The sequence below is a fragment of the Xiphophorus hellerii genome, chromosome 17 (assembly GCF_003331165.1).
Source record: "Xiphophorus hellerii strain 12219 chromosome 17, Xiphophorus_hellerii-4.1, whole genome shotgun sequence".
NCBI classification, from domain to species: Eukaryota; Metazoa; Chordata; class Actinopteri; order Cyprinodontiformes; family Poeciliidae; genus Xiphophorus; species Xiphophorus hellerii.
Window position 1 is genome coordinate 10683088 of NC_045688.1, and position 18097 is coordinate 10701184.

The following is an 18097-nucleotide window of genomic DNA, read 5'->3' on the forward strand; positions in this document are numbered from 1 at the left end:
AGATTAGTAATTATGTTTTACAGAAAACGCCCGAGTTTTGCAAAATTTGCGACGAAGGTGAATAATTTCAGGTGCAACTCGATGTGGGCTTTTCCAAAGGGACGCTAATCCTTAAGTGCAATCTTCTAATGATTCACGCGGCACACCTTAAAAATAAAAAAATAAAAAAACAGAGGAGACTCCTCTTACTTACTCAACTCAGTTTATTTACAGCATGTTTGAAGAGCCATGTAAGCAAATGTACTCAAATCATTGACAGAATTGCTTCTTCTCTTTTTTTTTCCCAGTACACATGGGGAGCTGGTTTATCAGTTTGATCTCAAATTATTTCCATCTAGCTGCTCCGACCACTTCCTGCCATAAACTCCTATTGGAAAACAATAAATTAAAGATTTATGGCCATCCTTTAGGGTTTAAGCTAGAGAAAACACAGCAGTTAGTAACTGGATGACAAATCTAAGCAACAACTAGAGGACAATAACCCTCCTCCCAAACCCCAACAAAAATGTATTTTACAACATGTTAAGTCCTAACCCAGTTACTGAGGCAATAGTCTGTTGAGACACAATCTGACCACAGAAATCACCATTCAGCCTCCCACACTAGATGCTGACACCTTTCTTCCATCCAACACAAAATCCTGTAGGAATTGAGGAAATGTTCTATTTTGTAACATCACCTTTCTTTCTGCCACCAAACTGACCTTATTCCCCCCTCTGGAGTCAAGTAAATGCACTTGCATAATCATTACATCATTACAGACAGTTTGAACATAAGCGTGACTGACTCAAAAGAAAGAAAATGAACACCCATATGAACCAGTTCATGTTGCTCCGATCAGCTTGGGTCTGACGAATGCCTTTATTTATTGTTCTTAAAATCAAAGACGGACAGGCAGCTAAAGCAAAAGTCATTTTCAACACTTCTAAACCTTCTTTATTTACCGACTGAGATGATTCTAGACGTTTTGGGAAATGACTAAGCGTGTAAATGTTCTCTGCTCACCCTCCCCAAAGGGTCCAAAAATATTCCTGACACAAAAAGAAAACAAAATAAAATGTGGCCTCTGGTTCTGTAATAACTTCCTTTCATTATCCAGCTTTCGCAGATGTTCAAATACCTGGTTTGATCACAGAAACGTGTAACTGCATGGAGATAAAAATGATAAATGCGCATGCAGATGACGTTTTATGTTCCGGAATAAAACAAATATAGCAAAATATGCAAGTCATAACGTGAACTATACTGCATTGAAGGACGATTTGTCTCACTTAGCTGGAAGAATGTGAGAATAATTTACTGCAGGAATTTTGAACACTAATTTTTTGTGTTATTTTTTTTTAGTTTTACCAAATTTTACTAAAATCTTTTATTAACCTCAAAATCCTCTTGCTTTTCAGGACATAAAATTCAGATTCCCTCATTTCACTACTCTTGGAGGGAAAACAAATACTTTTCATCTGCTGCTTGGACAAAACAAACAAAAAAAAAAAGACAAAGATGTGTTGACAAATGATGGGTTTGTTAAAAGAAAAAAACTTTAATGAATGAATATTTTGCAAACGTACCAGTCTGTGACTAGCTCAGGACAACATATCGCATGTACTTTAGGACATGGGGAGGGTGTTGATGGTTGTCCATGCATTTAAATAGCAACACGGGAAAAAAATGAAAACAAAATCAAAAGGCTAACACACACTTAACGCGTCTTAAGAGAGGAAAATAAGTCACCCAGGGGTCTGCAGCAGTAATTCTCATCATTTCTTTCAAATATATTTGGACTTATTTCTTGTTTTTGTTTGTTTTGTTTTTTCTATGTGTCCGTTAAATTCAAAGGTTGACAGTATAGGAGTACATTTTGAGGATCACATTCAGACGCCTCTTCTCGGTTCCTCTATACTTCAGTGTTGCTCGCGTAGAGCCTGGTCCATGTTCGGGCTGCGGGAGGGGAGAGGAAGGAAGGGAGAGAAACAGGAAGCTTGTGATGTCGAGCAAGGTGGTGAAACGATTGTTGAACCGATCTGGATCATCTGTAAGTCCTTCAGAATAACGAGGATTATTCATAGAAAGACTTAAGACTGTAAAGTTGTTTTCTCTGTGATCCAGCAGGGACTGGACTGCTACACTCTGACTTCAAATTAAAGCGAAGCTCTTCTGAGAGAATAAAAATCTATTTAATCTTGAAACGGGCCGCAGTTTTGCTCCGCGTCGAAACGGAGCGAAGTTAATCTGCGCTCATGCTGTTCGGCTCAGCCGGCCTTCGGTAGCTCCTCTGTTGGAGCTCGTAAAAATAACCTCCGAGATAAGATCGTAAGATTTAACAGCGCAAATGTGGCTCACTGACATTTTTAAGGAAGCGAAACTGATGACAGAGCAGAGCTTTGGTAATAAACTATAATAAATGACAAAACACCATAAAAAAAAGAAAAAAAGCTAGGAGCAAATTGAGTATTTTCCAGATACATTTGTGCATAAAATGCTGTGTTACGGTTTTATTATAAAATAAAATACAGATGCTCTGATCAGGACTTTCCGGGTTTTGTTTTGCTGATATCATCAATGACCACTCCTGTAATATTTAATGAGATGATAGATTTTTGACAAAAACAACAGTTTTCCTGTAAATACAACGTAGTTGCTTAATGATCTCACTTCTCAAACCTTTTCATGCTGATTTAAAACAAATATGACCAAATATATCAGAAACATAAAGAGCATAAATGCCTAGTATTTATATAGTCAGGTTTGACTTTTTTGCAGTCCGTTGTAACAAGAATATTGTGAGATTGTGATAGATTTGCAATATATACCGACCTTTTTTTTTAAGGTAGAAGTTGTCTAATCACTTTCTGGGATTCTGCCAACAGGAGTTTCTTAAAATAAAATCCTCAATCTAAAATGAGGTTAGACAAGTCATCTCTCTGGCATGTTTCCAGCTGTTTAACTTCCAGTTGCACATCTGACTGATTAGCACAGTGTCTGTGGTAATGTGCAGCCAAGTCAATCATCTAAAAAAAAAAAAAAGAATCTAAACTTTTTGACAATTGTCAAAAACTTGTTCAGAAAAGTTTTCTATCACATTGTAGAAAAACTCCTATAAAATAGCACATAAAGTGAATAAATACAAGCCGTTTCATGTTCATTTTCCTTCAAGGGGTTGGACTCATGACGGCACTGAGAATTATTTATATCTATTTTTTTAGCTTAATCTCATAATATTGAAATTTTATTTTATATTCATATTTTAGAGAACTGTGTTTTTTCAGTTTTAATTTGTGCTTTGCAGTCAAAATTAAAAAAAAAAAAAAGAGGCCAATTTGCTTTTTCTGAGACTTTGACACCAGAAGACTCCCACGTTTTGATCAATAACCACATTATTGAACTGCATGTACACTGATGCACTTTAGGGTTTAATTAAAAAACAAAACAACAACTGACAAACTGAGGTATGAGTGAGAATAATTTCTTCATTTTATGTTGCATTCAAAATGGCTGCCTCTGTAAAACATGCAGCACATTTTTATTCTTAAAAATAAAAAGTCTGATGGATCCATCTGTACATACAGTCGAGTGGCTGCAGGCTATTTGCATTTTCTGCCTCCAAACAACTCACAACATCCATCCATCATCTACACTCGCTTATCCTAACAAGGTTAGCCTAGCGCCAGTATTAGTGGGAGAGAGGCAGGTACGCCCTGGAGGATTCAGGAATTTCTTTCACCTCTCCGTCTGTTGTCTGTGTTTGCCGTCTGATTATGTTAATGCTGTCCCTCCTACGAAGCCGCAGGCAGAGTCAACACTGGTTAGCGATTCTTCTGGAGCCTGTAAAACTATCGCCGAGCTTCGGCTGTGGGTGGAATTTCAAAGATCTGGAATTCAGCTAATATTTCCAGCCATCTGTCAAAGTATTTCTCCAACTGCGACCCGGCGACAACCTGAAGGAGCTGCAATGCGGTTTGGCTGCTCTCATTCCCTTGTTTTCACATCAAATCGAGTCAAAACAGATCAATCTTACACCGACCTGTCTCGATGGCATGGCTTTCGTTTTTCTTCCACTGCTCTGCGACGTCGTTTGCCAGGGGGTCGTCTGGGTTGGGAGCGCTTAATAATGCCTGGATAGATAGCAACACTGTGCGGATCTGCAGGGCTGGGGACCACTTGTCTGTTGGAAGTGTGGAAAAGATGCAAAAGAGAGAACTATTGATAGCGATGCAAAATATGCAAAACAGAGAAACGGCCGACGATTACAACAATAACAACACGGATCCACTGGAGAGCAGAAGCTGAGCGAAATTATTCCAATAGCAGGGAGACGCAATGAACCAAAATGATGCATTTCAATGCAAAACAGATACAGCAACAATACGCAACGTCTTTTTTTTGCAGCAGTACATGTACCCATTTACATTCAAAACTTTACAAATGTTGCTCTAAAACAATTCAAACTATTATAACTACTTCAGTACACCAGCTATATATGGTTGTGCAATTCACCCAATAAAAAGCTAATAAATTAAACTAAGTAATATTTTCAAAAGTATTAATATTTATTGATGCTCTCATGAAACAGGTTGAATAAAATAGATCAAACAAGTTTATTTATTATTATCCCAATAAAGCTAAGCTGCATTTAGATTCAATTAAACACAGGTACACTAATAAGTGACTTCCGTATTCAGATTAAATCAATCCTATAAATAAATGCTACACTTTTGAGACTTGTTTACAAAAAAGTTATTTTGAACCCATGTATCAAATTCCGTAAACTTCATAAAATCCTATTGAAATACATTTTAAGTCCCATTTCCAAAAATGTAAAAAGCTCATCAGGTGTGCACACTGGAAGGCTGTGATAATTATCTTACACCTCTCCATGCTGTTTTAAATAACATAAAAATTTAAATGGATGTTTCTCGTTAAGCTTTTAAATTCTATTTTACCTTTACGCAGAGAAACTAAATATAAAAAAAGTTCCGCTTCCCAATTAAACTGGATTATTTGTTGCTTAAATTAAAGGTTCTGTTTTATGTGTAAATGTTGACATTAATCTTAAAAGTTCAAACACACAGATTGTCAGTATTCTTTCAGACAAATAAACACAAAATAGCCTATTATTTAAAAAAGCAAAGCATATTTTTTTTTAGCAAAACTAATAACTTTAGACTGACAGGTAGAAATTAGTTGTTTGGTTTTTTTTTTAAAGTAAAAGCTAAATGAAAAACATTTTAATGTTTAAGATGTAAACTCAGATTGCAGTGAAACGTTTTTTTTTTTTTAATACATATATATATATATGTATATATATATATACTGCTCCAAAAAATAAAGGGAACACTTTAAGTGTTAAACACCTGTTTAAGTGTTCCCTTTATTTTTTTGAGCAGTGTATATTCCTTGAGCTAATTTGAAGAAAAAGGAAATGAGAGACTTTCTCACCTTTCAAAATGTCTAAACATATTCTTCCCAGTTTGTCGACGTTGGGGTGATAGATTTTGGTCATGAATCGCACTTTGGGAGCTGCCATGGGATACTCTTCTGGAAGAAATAGTTCAAGTTTAAACGTGCCTCCCTCGAACGGCGAGTCCTGAGGCCCTGCGATGACCACATGGAAGTAGCGTGCGTTCCCCTCGTCGGGCGTAGCTGTGATCCCCGGGACGGGCTCTGCCATCAACCGCTGTGTCTCCTGCGTGTGATCGGGAAGACAACATGTATGCTTGTTGACTTTTATTAAAACAAACATGCAAAGTGTTTCTTTCAAGTAGGCGACAGGTGACAGAGTCTGCCTTCAACCGCATATATAAGGACTACATTCCAGGAGTTCGGCGTGGAAACAACACGACTAATCACTAACTGATGGCTAATTTTACTAACAGGCGTGCTTCTCTTTACCTTAAGAGTTTAAATTCTTGCATTCATCCATCTCCATTTTCTGTTACTCAGCTCTCTTCTCTTGTTTAATCTGTATTGGCTGCAAATCAAAAAGCGCCCACAGCAGTGTTTGGCTTTGCGACTAGAACTGTGACGTTAAGGGCAGACAGAGACTCATTAAATCACACTGAAATTAATATTAGGAGCTGCTGCTGCTAAACCACAGAAATAATGGGTGTAGGCTGGAAAATAATATGCAAACACCGCGCTCATGATGGTTTCACTTAGCAGTAGGACGTGTTCTAAAAAAAAAATACAAATAACTCTTAGATCTTATATTTAGCTACCAAAGTTTTGATAAATAAGCAGCCTTTTTCATAAACTAATTTCATAATGCACTCTAGATACCCAAAATCCATTTTAATTATTTCAGAAACCAAAAAAAAGGACAGATTTTTATGACTGACCAATCAGGTGCAGACTTTAAGTACCATCAGATGGGAGGAAACCGATTATATCTGACTCAAACAAACGACTCTGTTGTAAAGGTGAAAGAAAAAAAATGCGGAACGACAAAAAAACAGAAACCTGGAAGTGGTTTCACTTTGTCAACTTGACGGAGCAGGCAGAGAAAACCTGCCAAACCTGAGGCTCGGCGTGGCGGAAAAGGCTGATCGCGCTCACTGCCGGTGTTGTACCGAAAAAAGCGCCCTTGCTGACTGAAACACATTCTTAAAGGAAGCGGATATTAATGAGGCTGTCTGTTTATACATTTGATAAGCTTACTAAAGACAGACGTGAGAAAAGCCAACTTTCGTTACATTTTTAATGCGTATAATGAACACTGAAATGCGCTTCCTGTGAGGGAGGGGGATCTTGAAAAGACAGGGGTGTTTTTTTCGGCAAAACACTGGGCCAGGCCCAAAAAGAGGCTCCGGTGCGGCAAAGGGAGGAAACCGCAGAGCAACTGGACTCACAATACACCATTTTCTTTTGGTTTGTTCAATGACACCGAAGCAACGCCAGTACATTTTCTCAAATTAAGACAATTTCACCACTTCAGGATCGCATAAGAGCAGAGTTTCACAGAAACCGCCAGGCATGTGTAGGAACCAGAGGGGCTACAGCAGCTAGCCTAGCTTGAACAGCGAATTCATTCATATGACCACTGGGACGAATTACAATAACTGGCTCGTTGGTGGGATTAATTAGATAAGAAATAAACAACAAGTCAAATTCTTCCGAGTTTAAGCACAAGCAGACAATAATGGAGTAAACGGAAGTGTCAAACAAAACAGTTGCCAGTGAAGCGAGTTAGCTCGACAGCTAGCAAGGCAGAGGCTAACTATGCTAACGCGAGCCTACAAGCGATATAGTGTTAATTTATTTCCCAAACAATAACCGAGCGATTCCCAGAAAACTCCCACGGTGTCTTATATACGTGCGCACACACTAGTCGTTGTCAGGTGTACCTTTATAATCCTACGAGGCAAACCGGCCATCTTGTGTTAGCAGTTATATTTGTAGCCGCTGACTCGCCCTGTCTTCAGGTTGGATTGAGCGAAGTGCCGGGGCGGGGACTGATAACTCACTCCTCCGGTACATTCAGATGATGACCTAACGACGTGTGGAACCAGCAGCATGGCTACACATTTAAAAAAACGTAGTTCACCTAGATTAATTAAATTAGAGTATTATTTAAAAGATATTTTAGGTCAGCGACTCTTTCACTAGGTGAAGCACATTATGGAGACTAATTACACACAGACTGATGTTTTCCAGCCTTTTTTATTCTGCAATTAGGATTTTCCACTTGGAGCTATGAGAACACATTTGACTTTAGAATATATCAGATCAATAAATTAATCATCTCAGTACACGCATTAAAGGTTATTTTTCAAAAGGTTCTTTTGACCCGATAAACTCGTGTGAATGCATATTCTAATCTACTGAAGAGAACTTTGACTGGGCCATTCCAACATATGTGCAGTGGCTCCCAAATTCAGTCACCCAGAGCTTATATTTAAATCAGTGGTGTCAAACTCCAGTTCTCAACGGCCGGTGTCTTGCAACTTTTAGATTTGCCTCTGCTGCACCACACCTGAATAGAATAACTAGGTTATTAGCAAGGATCTGGAGAACTGATCTAAACAAGGACGTAATTAAGCCATTTCATTCCAGTGGCACATCTAAAAACTGCAGGACATCGGCCCTTGAGGACTGGAGTTTGACACCTGTGCTTTAAATCAAATAAATGGCTCATCACCAGGTTTTAGCCATTTTCTCCATCCCAGTTTCAGGTCTTCTTTCTCCACTAACAGGTTTTCTTTCTCTTTTGTCTTCTGTGCCCCCAAGGCTTTGGAAGTCCCTCACTCAGAGATGACTCAAGTCGTTTCCTTCTTTTGAAGCAGGAAAGAAGGAAAACTTAAATTTTGTTTAAATTTGTTTTGAAGCACTTGGTTTAATCTTGAAAGGTATTATATAAATACAGTTTTAATAATTACTTCGTTGTTAAGTGCCCAGATTTTGTCAGGGCAAAGACTGGTTAAAGTATCATCCATCTTTCCATTATTTCTGAACAGCTTCCCAGAACCTACAAAAAACAACTTTCCAACGGCAGTATGACGGCTTCTCCATCGTGTTTCACAGTCAGAATAGGCGTATCTTGGCATTTATGGAGCGTTAAGTCTTTTGTCTTTGCATTTAGGTTCAAAAGTAAAATTTTTGGTCTCATCTGACCACAGCAACCTCTTCATGAATGTGTTGCAAACTGTAAACAGTTCTTTCTTGCCATTCCATAAAGGCTATATATTTTTTTAATTATAGTACAATATATACAGATATACATGGTAAGGAAACTGCACAAAATGCTAAATATAAATTGAGGTAAATGTTTGTTTTGAACATGTTTAGATTTTCAATCTTAATATGCAAAACTGAAAAAAAAAAGTTTAGTCTCATCATTAAATTTTAAACAACTGTTTTGAAATTAGCACAAATCCAGTGGAGAAAACAATCCCACATTACAATATTGATGATTTTGTTGAACTCTTTTACAGTTTTAAGTGTCTATGAACTTTAGTTTGTAATATAAATATGGAATAACATTTCTCACTGTGGGAAAGACAAAAGAACATGCCATTTAGATAAACAGCAACATGAAAATAGCTTCTTGAGGCAACTAAGAACTCAGGTTCTTATGTTCAGACAAAGCAATACTTAAAAATGTGAACTGTTATAAAACATGGCTGCACAAAGATCCATGTTTATCTACCCAGCAGCGAGGAATATGCCGACAAAGGTTTAATAAAAATATTTAGCAAAGAAAACCAACAAATCTTCTTAGAGCTATAAACTAATATGATTTAATATACAAATAAATCCCTGAGTGTCTAAAGAAAAGACGTGTAAAATATTAGAACAATTAAAAAAAGGTTTAAAAGTTTGTGTTATTAGAATAAAATGTCTGGACTGCAGCTACTTTCAACAAACTTTGAATTCTTTTTTCAAACAAGCATTACACATCAGTAGCTCCCCGTTTCGCTCATATGTTAGTTTGATGCTGATGGAGGGGGACAGGTAAAGGACAACAGACTGAACATTCACCAGTTTATTAAACAATATTTTTACAAGTCAAACATCAGTTTGTGCACGTTGATTATCTGTCCTTAGGGGGGTTTTTATTGATGCGCCTCGAGACGTACCTGTGAACAGTGAAAAGGATTGCTTGATATTTGCAAACAACAATCTCAATCTCAGATAGTGAAGAAATAAAAACAAGACAGGCCTGGTCTGTACAGTAGACATATACATAGGAACAGAAAAGTATTGTTAATGTGAGAAAAGTAGGAGACATTGTATGATCATCTTTAACTGGTATAACACCAGTTTTAGTTTTATCTTACACAAACTACAAAGAGCAAAAAGCATTTTTACTCTCGTTTTCAATGGCATTTTAAGCAATAGTTCAATGCAAAGTAATAAAATTGGGAAGAGGAAAAAAAAAATCTATAGGTTTTCAGAAATCTGAGTTTGTTGAGGTAGCTTTCACAGTGGGGCAGAACTTTTATCTTCCCCCCCCCAACATCTAGAGACTCAAAATCTCAGGACAGCTTTCCGGTCCCTCCTGTCAAAATCTAACCCCAAAGCACAATGCCGCCACCGTGTCTCCTGGTGGAAATAACACCAGATTTCTTCCGTAAAGCATTTTAAAAACCATCCATCATTTTTGTTGCAACTCACATTGAGGCACCCCTCCACGTTTGATTCTCTCATAAAAACCCAATAAACCACAGAAATGTAGAAACGCCAAGGTGTACAATACCTTTGTAAGACACTGCTTCTTTAAAAGTTGTTGTATTTGTATACTTACTGTCCTTTAGGATAAAAGCGGTGTTTGGTGGTGAAGAACATCTTGCTCAGCTCCTCTATAGTCGGCCCCTTTTTGCCATCCAGCACCTCTTTGCTGAGGTGGGCTTTCAAAACTTGATCGTGGGTTTCTGCTTGGTTGGTCAAAGGGTCTGGTCGCTCTATGGGCTGCAGAGGTATACACACAATGGTTGGGGGTTTTTTTGCGCATACTCATATTGCTCATCCTATCATACATATAGCGTAACACTCCAGTTCAAGAACAACTTAATGAGTTTAAATAGTCCAAAAATAATGTTTCACTTCTCTATGTGGTTTCACAAGACAATCAGGCAAACGGTTTGGCCCGAGCGCAGAGTAGGTGAGCTTACCTGAGTGAGCTCATATGGAACGTCAACAGCAGGATGGTAGCATACTATGGTTTTCCCATCAGATGTAACACCTATTTCCACCTCACTAAATGATAGAAATTAAGAAGTTAATGTCCAAGATGTAGCTCAACAATTTAGGTGTTTTGTTTTACTACATGCAACTAAATAAAAATTTGATTTTGATTGATTAATGATTAAGTATTTTTTTCTACAAAAATGCATATCAGAGAGGTTCAAATCTGTTAATTTTTGACTGAGAAGTGACTTTAGGATTGATCCACTTTTTCTGTAATTATCCCTCACCTGTTAAATGTTCTAATAATAACCACAGAGAGTATTGTGGTTACTCTCTCTCTAAATTTACAGAGAGTAAATTTACAGAGAGTAAATTTAGACATTTAGAGCTACAATCAGTAAAACGTTTTGAGACGGATCAAAACCGCGTTTTTCACAAATAGTGCTTCTTCAACATTTCATAAGGTTTATGCAAGACGTTTAATATTCACAATAAATATTGTGAATACCAACAGAGACTCAACAAAACTAGCTTCACAAAAAGTGAAGCCACAAGGTTTGTGGGGTAAAAAAAAAAAAAAAAAATTCTGCCAGTCTCAAAGCTTTAGGCCACCACTGCCTAGAGTGCATTTAGACGTAGACACACATTCAAAGTAACACACCAGTTATGGCCTTGAATTAATGAAGGGTTAACACCGGACTTCTGTCGAAGTGGCACCAAACACGCTGCAAAGGGGAAAAAAAGCAGGGATACAGCTCGTTATCAATACAACATCACGGTCCAGTGAAGGTGTCACAAAAACTACTTTAAACTGACTACAGGAGCACGTTATCCATTTCCTAAAATACATAAGTTATATTGAAAACATAACGTATTAAAATATTCAATACAGTATTTAAATTAAAATATTTTCTGTATTTCACACAGAAAAATCTGTATTAACATCGACTGTGTAGTAAATAAACATGTTTAAGAGCTGGACAGACGTCAAGGTTAGCCCCACTGTTAGCCTTAGCAGCTATCGTCAGTGTTTTAGGCGCTTTAAATGGGAAACTCAACTACTATAAAAAAAAAAAATTATGGGTTCGCTATGAGTAAAAATACTTACTTTGCACGTTTCGCAGCATGGTGCCATAGAAAAGTCGAGATGCAGAGCTGTGCAGCTTGCACAAGTGACCCGACGCCATGCTCGGTTATTATGGAGTGTGCGTCAAAATAATAGTTCCGACTAAGCAATCCGATCAAAGGTTCCTCTGTACTACTAACCAACTACCTGGATAAATAACGACTTTATTTTCAAGTAAAAAATCTTAAAAGTTAAAAACGTTACTTTCCCTAGCAGCTTAAGATGCCAGTCTGGACCTTAAGTACAGGTACTTTGGTAATAAACAACTTAGATACTATGTAGCATGCTTCTGTATTTTCATGGAACCTTACTGAAATGTTTATAGGCCAACCCACAGTTATACATAACTGTAAAATACCAGTGTCTTAGGTACTTCAGTGGAAATTATTGCATTCTTCCACTATATTGCAACAAAATTTATTCAAAACCCACTTCTATTCATTCAGTGACAAGTTTTTAATTGCTTTAAACAGATTTAAATGGTGCTAATGTTATTTATGAACAGGAACCAAAACCTCAGCAAAAAAGATGCTAAACATATAGTGCATGCAACCGGAAGCCATAGACCGACATCGCTAAACAATTTATACCATATTTGATCTACTTTAAACAAAATGTTCGTTTTACAACTGAACGCCAAACAAAGACCAATGGTAATATTAGGATCCACATAAAAAATAAAAACAGATTCAACAGCAACATATCTGGTAACTTAACATTTGTAATTACTATAAAACACTTTAGTTGATTTATTTTGTGTGAACAGGTAAATCAGTACTACTACTTTTAATAGTGATATGTACTTGTAATGCACTGAGCGAGGCACGGGGGCAAAGATCTGAGAAAATGTGTACGATGTGTACTAGCACAGTTATAAAAAATAGCATTTCTGCCTCCATCAGATAACCTCATCTAATTATTGTAATTTCCATTTTATTAACTAGTTTGTGTTCCAGTCTTTTTAGATACATGTCGGTCAGTCTTTATTCTACGCTGTGAGTTCAGATTTATCTAGTTCTGCCCTTCTCGTGGCAAGGCACGACAGGAAAACCTGCTGGGTTTCCATGGTAATTCGACTAATTTATGGTTACAGACGAGCCAGAAGATCACTAGGCGACTTCCATGTCTGCTGTGGCTGCAGACGAGGAAGCCTGGCTTCCCGGGTTCACCGTCATGCGCTCTCGGCTGCCAAACACCTCGCTCACTAAAAGCAGACAGCAAAAGAGGCAGTTGAATGAAGAGAGTAAGAAAGTTATAAGAAAAGGAAAAAGCCAGAGGGATTGGACGTACCTGCTGCAACGTCACTTATGTCCCAAATCCGCAAGCCATCCTTCTGTCCCCCGAAGGCGTAGACGAAGGGCAGATCAGGGCAACACGAAGCACAGAACAGCACCCCCTGCTCACACCACAAAATAAATTTCAATTCACCACCCAAAAACCTAAAAGATATTCCACAGCTGCAGCTTTATCTAAAATTATTCAAACCTCGACTACGCAACTTCTCACCATTTTCATGTCTCGAGAGTGCACCAGGCTGGGCTTGTTGCTTAAAATGTCCCAAATCTTTACGTGTTTGTCAGCAGATGAGGTGACGAGACATCCTTTGATCTGGCTGCTGAGGTCTAAACCTGCAAAAGTTCAATAAAAATGTGATCTTATTCCACCATAAATGACATAGACCGACAAAACGAAAAAGTTCTCCATCAGCATCTGACAAACCTGACACTTCTTCGTCGTGTGCCTTTAGTGTGAACAATGGTTTATCGGTGCGGGCATCTAGACAGTAGACGAAACCGTCTTCTGTGCTGGCCTTAAATACACACACACACACACACGCCCCCACACACACACACACACACCCACACACAGATAAATACTAACAGACAAATACTGTAGCAAGTTATTGTAAATGAGTATGCTTGAAGTTCTGAGTATTCACCAGGAAGTTGAAGGGTGAAAAGTGGTTCCAGGCTAGCCGCTCCACTTGTCCACTAAACCTCCAGGTTCTGAAGCTGCTGTCTGGATTCCGGCAGTCATAAAGGACGGCTGTCCTAAAGAGGAAACCCTGACGTTAATGCGAAACCATACAAAGATCTGTTGGCAAAGACGCAGCGAAGATCACGCTTACTTGTCATATGATCCAGATATCAAGGTCTGTGCCTCGAAGGGATGAAATCTCAACGTCTGGACCTGGAACATAAGAAGTCGGTTGTTTCACAGCGGCTAAAGGCTGCCCACTCTGAGAAGGCAAATCCTGAACATTTCAGCATCGCAGGATACCTTGTCTGTATGCTTCCGCAGAGTTGTGGCTGGCTTGCCTTGAGACAGATCCCACAGGACGACCGTGTCGTCTGCAGATCCACTGGCCAGCACATTCCTTAAAATGAGCAAATGTTGGAAATAAAACATGTAAATCATATCGGGTTGACTATTGCAGACAGACAAATGAGGGATGGACGGATGATTTAAACAGCAGTCTGAAAATACAGCCATTTTTCTTTGCTTTGTTGTCATCTTTCATGCTTACCCAGATCTAATAAATGTTTTAAGACTTTTCCAGAACAGAGATTGGAGTAAAAATCACTGACCTGACCAGCTTGTTCCAGGATAAATCCAACACTGCATCTGTGTGTCCCTCCACAGGCTCCGCCGCTGCACCCTGCAACACAGCACGCAGCGATATGTTCAAACATTTGCCACCAAAACAAGCTTTTAATAAGTTATTATGCCACAATGACAGCAATAAAATAGTCAGGCCAAAATGAAATAAATTCTCCCCTGCATGTGCGGCTAGTTGTGTAACATTAATGGGATTTTTGCACCTTTTTGCTTTTCTTTTTCTTCTTGGAGGCCTTTTTGCTCCCAAGGGAGAAGACTGGCTCCAAACAGTCCACCACATCCAGATCCCACACGTCTATCTGTGGAGTCATGTTGCCCACGGCGACGTAGTTAGCTGCAGAGTGGATGAACAAGGAACATTATTTTGATTTCTTTTTATTAAAGCTTGAAACATGACTTATCAAATAACTGGAGTTTTTTTTTTCTTCTTATTCTTGACTGAAGGCTTCGTTACCTCGTCCCTCTTGTGGATTGGGATCGAAGTCCAGCCATTCCACACACAACGGATAGGCTGGCAGCAGGATGTCATGATGGACATACATAGATTCCTCCTCTGAGTTATAAACTGGGAAGTTGCACAACACATTTATAAATGCTCTTTAGTAAAAAAAGAATGCACTTAACTTCAAATATGAATGATTAAAACAGGGTTCCTACACATTTCCACAGACTCGCAATTCTGATAAAAATTTTTTATCAGATAAGTGGATGCTTTAGAAATTTAGACTTTTGTTTTTAGACAAAGAAGCACAGCAGAAACACTGTTTTTCCTTACTACTATTTTTCCGATCGAGGAGTAATAGATTGTTCCAGTTTTCCAATCATCAAACACACTTATCATAATAAAAATGATATATTTACTATAGATCTCTAAGTTGCAGCAGTCCTTCTCCGTTTTGCCAGCCAGGATGAGGTTATCAGTGGGTTTGATTTGGAAGTCTTCTCGCTCATACTGGTCCTAGATGGGGGTGAACAAACAGAACTAGACAGCTGGTACTTTATTTGGGACAAATAAGACCCGATCCGAACAGATGCTCACTGTGTCTTTGATGGTGATGTAGGGATCCTCGTCGTTAGAGCTGAACACTGTGAGCCCAGCTAGACTGTCACCAAGGTTAGCAGTAGCTGAATTGGAGTCGATGAAATGTTTTAAATATCCTTGAATTTATCTACATTTTGTAAAGTCATAAACAAAAAAGCAACGGTATTCTATTGGTATTGTAGGTGATAGACCAAAACAAAATAGCACAGACGTGAAGGGGAAGGGAAATAATACATAAATACATAAAATTGCTATATTAGCAATTGCCTGTCCGTATTTTTACTGCCATAATTTTAGTTGACATGTTTTGTTTTGTATTGTTTATATTTTTTGTTATTACGACTCTTATTTTGAAAGGTTAAAGTAGGTAGTGGAATCCAGCATGTTGCTAGGGAACCAGAGAAAGAAGATGCATGCGATATGAAAGCATAGCTTTAGCAAGTGGCTGTAAAAGGGTAATTTAAGTTTAAGAATTTATTTAATAACCTCATTTCTACCTCGAAAGGAAGAGTCAGCCAGCGAGGTATGTTTATATGTAATTATATCATTTTTAATGTCGTTATTGACAGCGTCTCACTTAAGTTTATGTTGTATTTTAGTTCGACGGTGGTGTTGGTATCAGTGGAACAAAGTGAAATTGTAACAAGAGCAACTTTAAAGATTGACATTAAAGCTGACTTCACACCAGCAGTTCAACGAACTCTTCATTGCCATTAAGAAGAAGAGGTGGAAGTGATACGTACGTCGGCACCATATTTGCTTGATGGTGATTATACTGCCAATCATTTAGCTGTAATCTTACTTTTAATCTATTTTTTAATAATCTCATTACATATACATTTTGTAGAATCTGCATGCATTTATTTCTAGCTGATTTATTTTACTTTTCTTAGATTTGACACTACTGTAAGGTTGTTTTTTTTTTAAATAATACCAATTTTATTAGTAATGATAAAAGTACCAATTTTCTACTCTATTATTCTGCTTCCTCTCCCCTCATGATGCTGTCTCTGCAATATTTCAATGAATACGACTTTCTGCTTAGGTGATGTGCAGCATTTTTTAGTAAATGGGGGAATGTGGATGCAGGTCAGACTTTTCTGAAAACATTTGGAAAACATTTTCCTAGCGTCCTTCCACTTCACAATTGAAGGCTATGTTCTTCTCGTCTCTCAAAAAAACAAACAAACAAAAAAAAAACTTTAAGGTTGTGTAAATACTTTTGCAAATGATTTTTAATTGCTGCGTAGAAGAGGAGGAACAAATAAAAACACAAATACTCTGCCATTTACCTGCATCCTCTTCATCATACTTGTCCAGCCCATATTCCGCCAGTTCATCGTCTTCCTCCTCGTCATCATTCCCAGTCTTTGGACCCAACTCATCATCATCATCATCATCATCTACTGCTTCTCCAGATGGATCGTCATCACGTGGAATACCTTCATCTTCCTCCTCATCTTCATCTTCCCCTGCTACGTCCCTGGGTTCAATGACAAAAAGTGGCACTTATCGCTTGCCATCAAAATCAAATCAGTGTTCTGTCTTTGCATTTGCAATGATTACCCCAGATCGTCTCTAGCTTCGGTGATGATGCGTTGAAGCTCCTCTTGGCTCAGCTCGACCTGAGAGAAAATAAAACAGAAGCCTTGCTTTTGTACACACGTGATAAATGAAAGTGAAATATAAATGTATATTTAATTTCAAGTGATTCTTATATGTGACATTTCGTGAAGTCTTGCTGGAGGAGAAACTATGCCATCTGTTAGTCCATACATTTCTTTTAGACAGACTGAAGTTTTAAAATGTCAGTAAAAGCACCTAAAGCATGATCACGAAGGCTTTAAACTGCCGTGTTGACATTTTTCTTCTGTATGTTTACATTCCCTACCTTGTCAGGGGTTTCCTTGGCAACGCCACGCTTCACCCACCCGACACACGTAATCTGGGAGCTCATAATGTAAAAATACTTGTAGACCAACAGCAGTAAATTTAATAAAATGTGCTTTTATCCCCCTTCTCAGACTGTATCACTTCAGGCATGCACACTGTGGTACATGTGAGAGATTAGGACCGCTCCTACTTAGGCCGTTCAAAAATCTGCCTGATTAAAATTCCGTCAAAGACGCAGAAAAGGACCGAATTATTTTCGAAATGCCTTACAAAAGGCTGAAGTAAAATTTTCAAGCCTAACGAAAGTCAGAAATTAAAACTGGATTTCATAATCTAGCGAACGTAGGTCGTCAACGCATACTGGAACCCCATCGGCGGCTATGTGAGAAAAGGGAGACACCGAAGATGGATATCTAAACTGGAACACTAAAGTCAACACAACACTGTGCTTCGGTTAAGCCAAGGCATAGTATTTATGTCTATGTTTTAGGGACCGTCAAGTTGCCATTTCCCACTAAAATGTTAAAAACTTTAATAACTTGGACTTAAAAATCTATGTATCTGACATAACCGCCCCTTATGGCAGTGCAACTATTAAATTAGAAGCGTGTATGCTAAAAAAAAAAACTTGGAGAAGTTGTTGAACTTTGTTTTTTTTTAACAACTTTTTTTGTAGATGGTCGCTAACAAGCTGACTGCTTTTAATATTCTTAAAATAAAGACAACGTAAGACACCTGAACATCTAAACATGGTTTAAACTTCCCCAACAGCTATTTGTTGTATATGGTAAAGG

General features: G+C 38.1%; 3 protein-coding genes and 1 long non-coding RNA gene across 4 annotated transcripts; 1 reads left to right on the forward strand and 3 right to left on the reverse strand.

Annotated features, from left to right (window-relative positions):
* Window positions 1-185: 185 nt before the first annotated feature.
* Window positions 186-7472, reverse strand: ube2nb (ubiquitin-conjugating enzyme E2Nb). Its single transcript, XM_032589483.1, has 4 exons — window positions 7341-7472; window positions 5437-5683; window positions 4022-4162; window positions 186-1938 (listed from the first exon to the last, which is right to left on the reverse strand). Exons 1-4 carry the CDS (start codon window positions 7368-7370, stop codon window positions 1895-1897), a joined length of 462 nt encoding a protein of 153 aa, XP_032445374.1. The 5' UTR covers window positions 7371-7472; the 3' UTR covers window positions 186-1894.
* Window positions 7473-9463: 1991 nt separating this feature from the next.
* mrpl42 (mitochondrial ribosomal protein L42) lies at window positions 9464-11865 on the reverse strand. The gene is made up of 5 exons (XM_032589255.1): window positions 11732-11865; window positions 11285-11348; window positions 10608-10692; window positions 10241-10404; window positions 9464-9572 (listed from the first exon to the last, which is right to left on the reverse strand). The coding sequence occupies exons 1-5, from the start codon at window positions 11808-11810 to the stop codon at window positions 9527-9529; spliced, it is 438 nt and encodes a 145-aa protein (XP_032445146.1). The 5' UTR covers window positions 11811-11865; the 3' UTR covers window positions 9464-9526.
* On the forward strand, window positions 10699-11021 carry LOC116736648 (uncharacterized). The gene is made up of 2 exons (XR_004342642.1): window positions 10699-10941; window positions 10978-11021. It is a non-coding gene; the product is annotated as an uncharacterized LOC116736648 (long non-coding RNA).
* A 285-nt stretch (window positions 11866-12150) lies between the features above and the next one.
* On the reverse strand, window positions 12151-17484 carry pwp1 (PWP1 homolog, endonuclein). The gene is made up of 15 exons (XM_032589254.1): window positions 17302-17484; window positions 16977-17035; window positions 16703-16893; window positions 15408-15493; window positions 15230-15326; window positions 14823-14933; window positions 14572-14702; window positions 14338-14408; window positions 14030-14126; window positions 13878-13939; window positions 13689-13800; window positions 13469-13559; window positions 13256-13377; window positions 13040-13145; window positions 12151-12953 (listed from the first exon to the last, which is right to left on the reverse strand). Exons 1-15 carry the CDS (start codon window positions 17365-17367, stop codon window positions 12859-12861), a joined length of 1497 nt encoding a protein of 498 aa, XP_032445145.1. The 5' UTR covers window positions 17368-17484; the 3' UTR covers window positions 12151-12858.
* Between the last annotated feature and the right edge of the window lie 613 nt (window positions 17485-18097).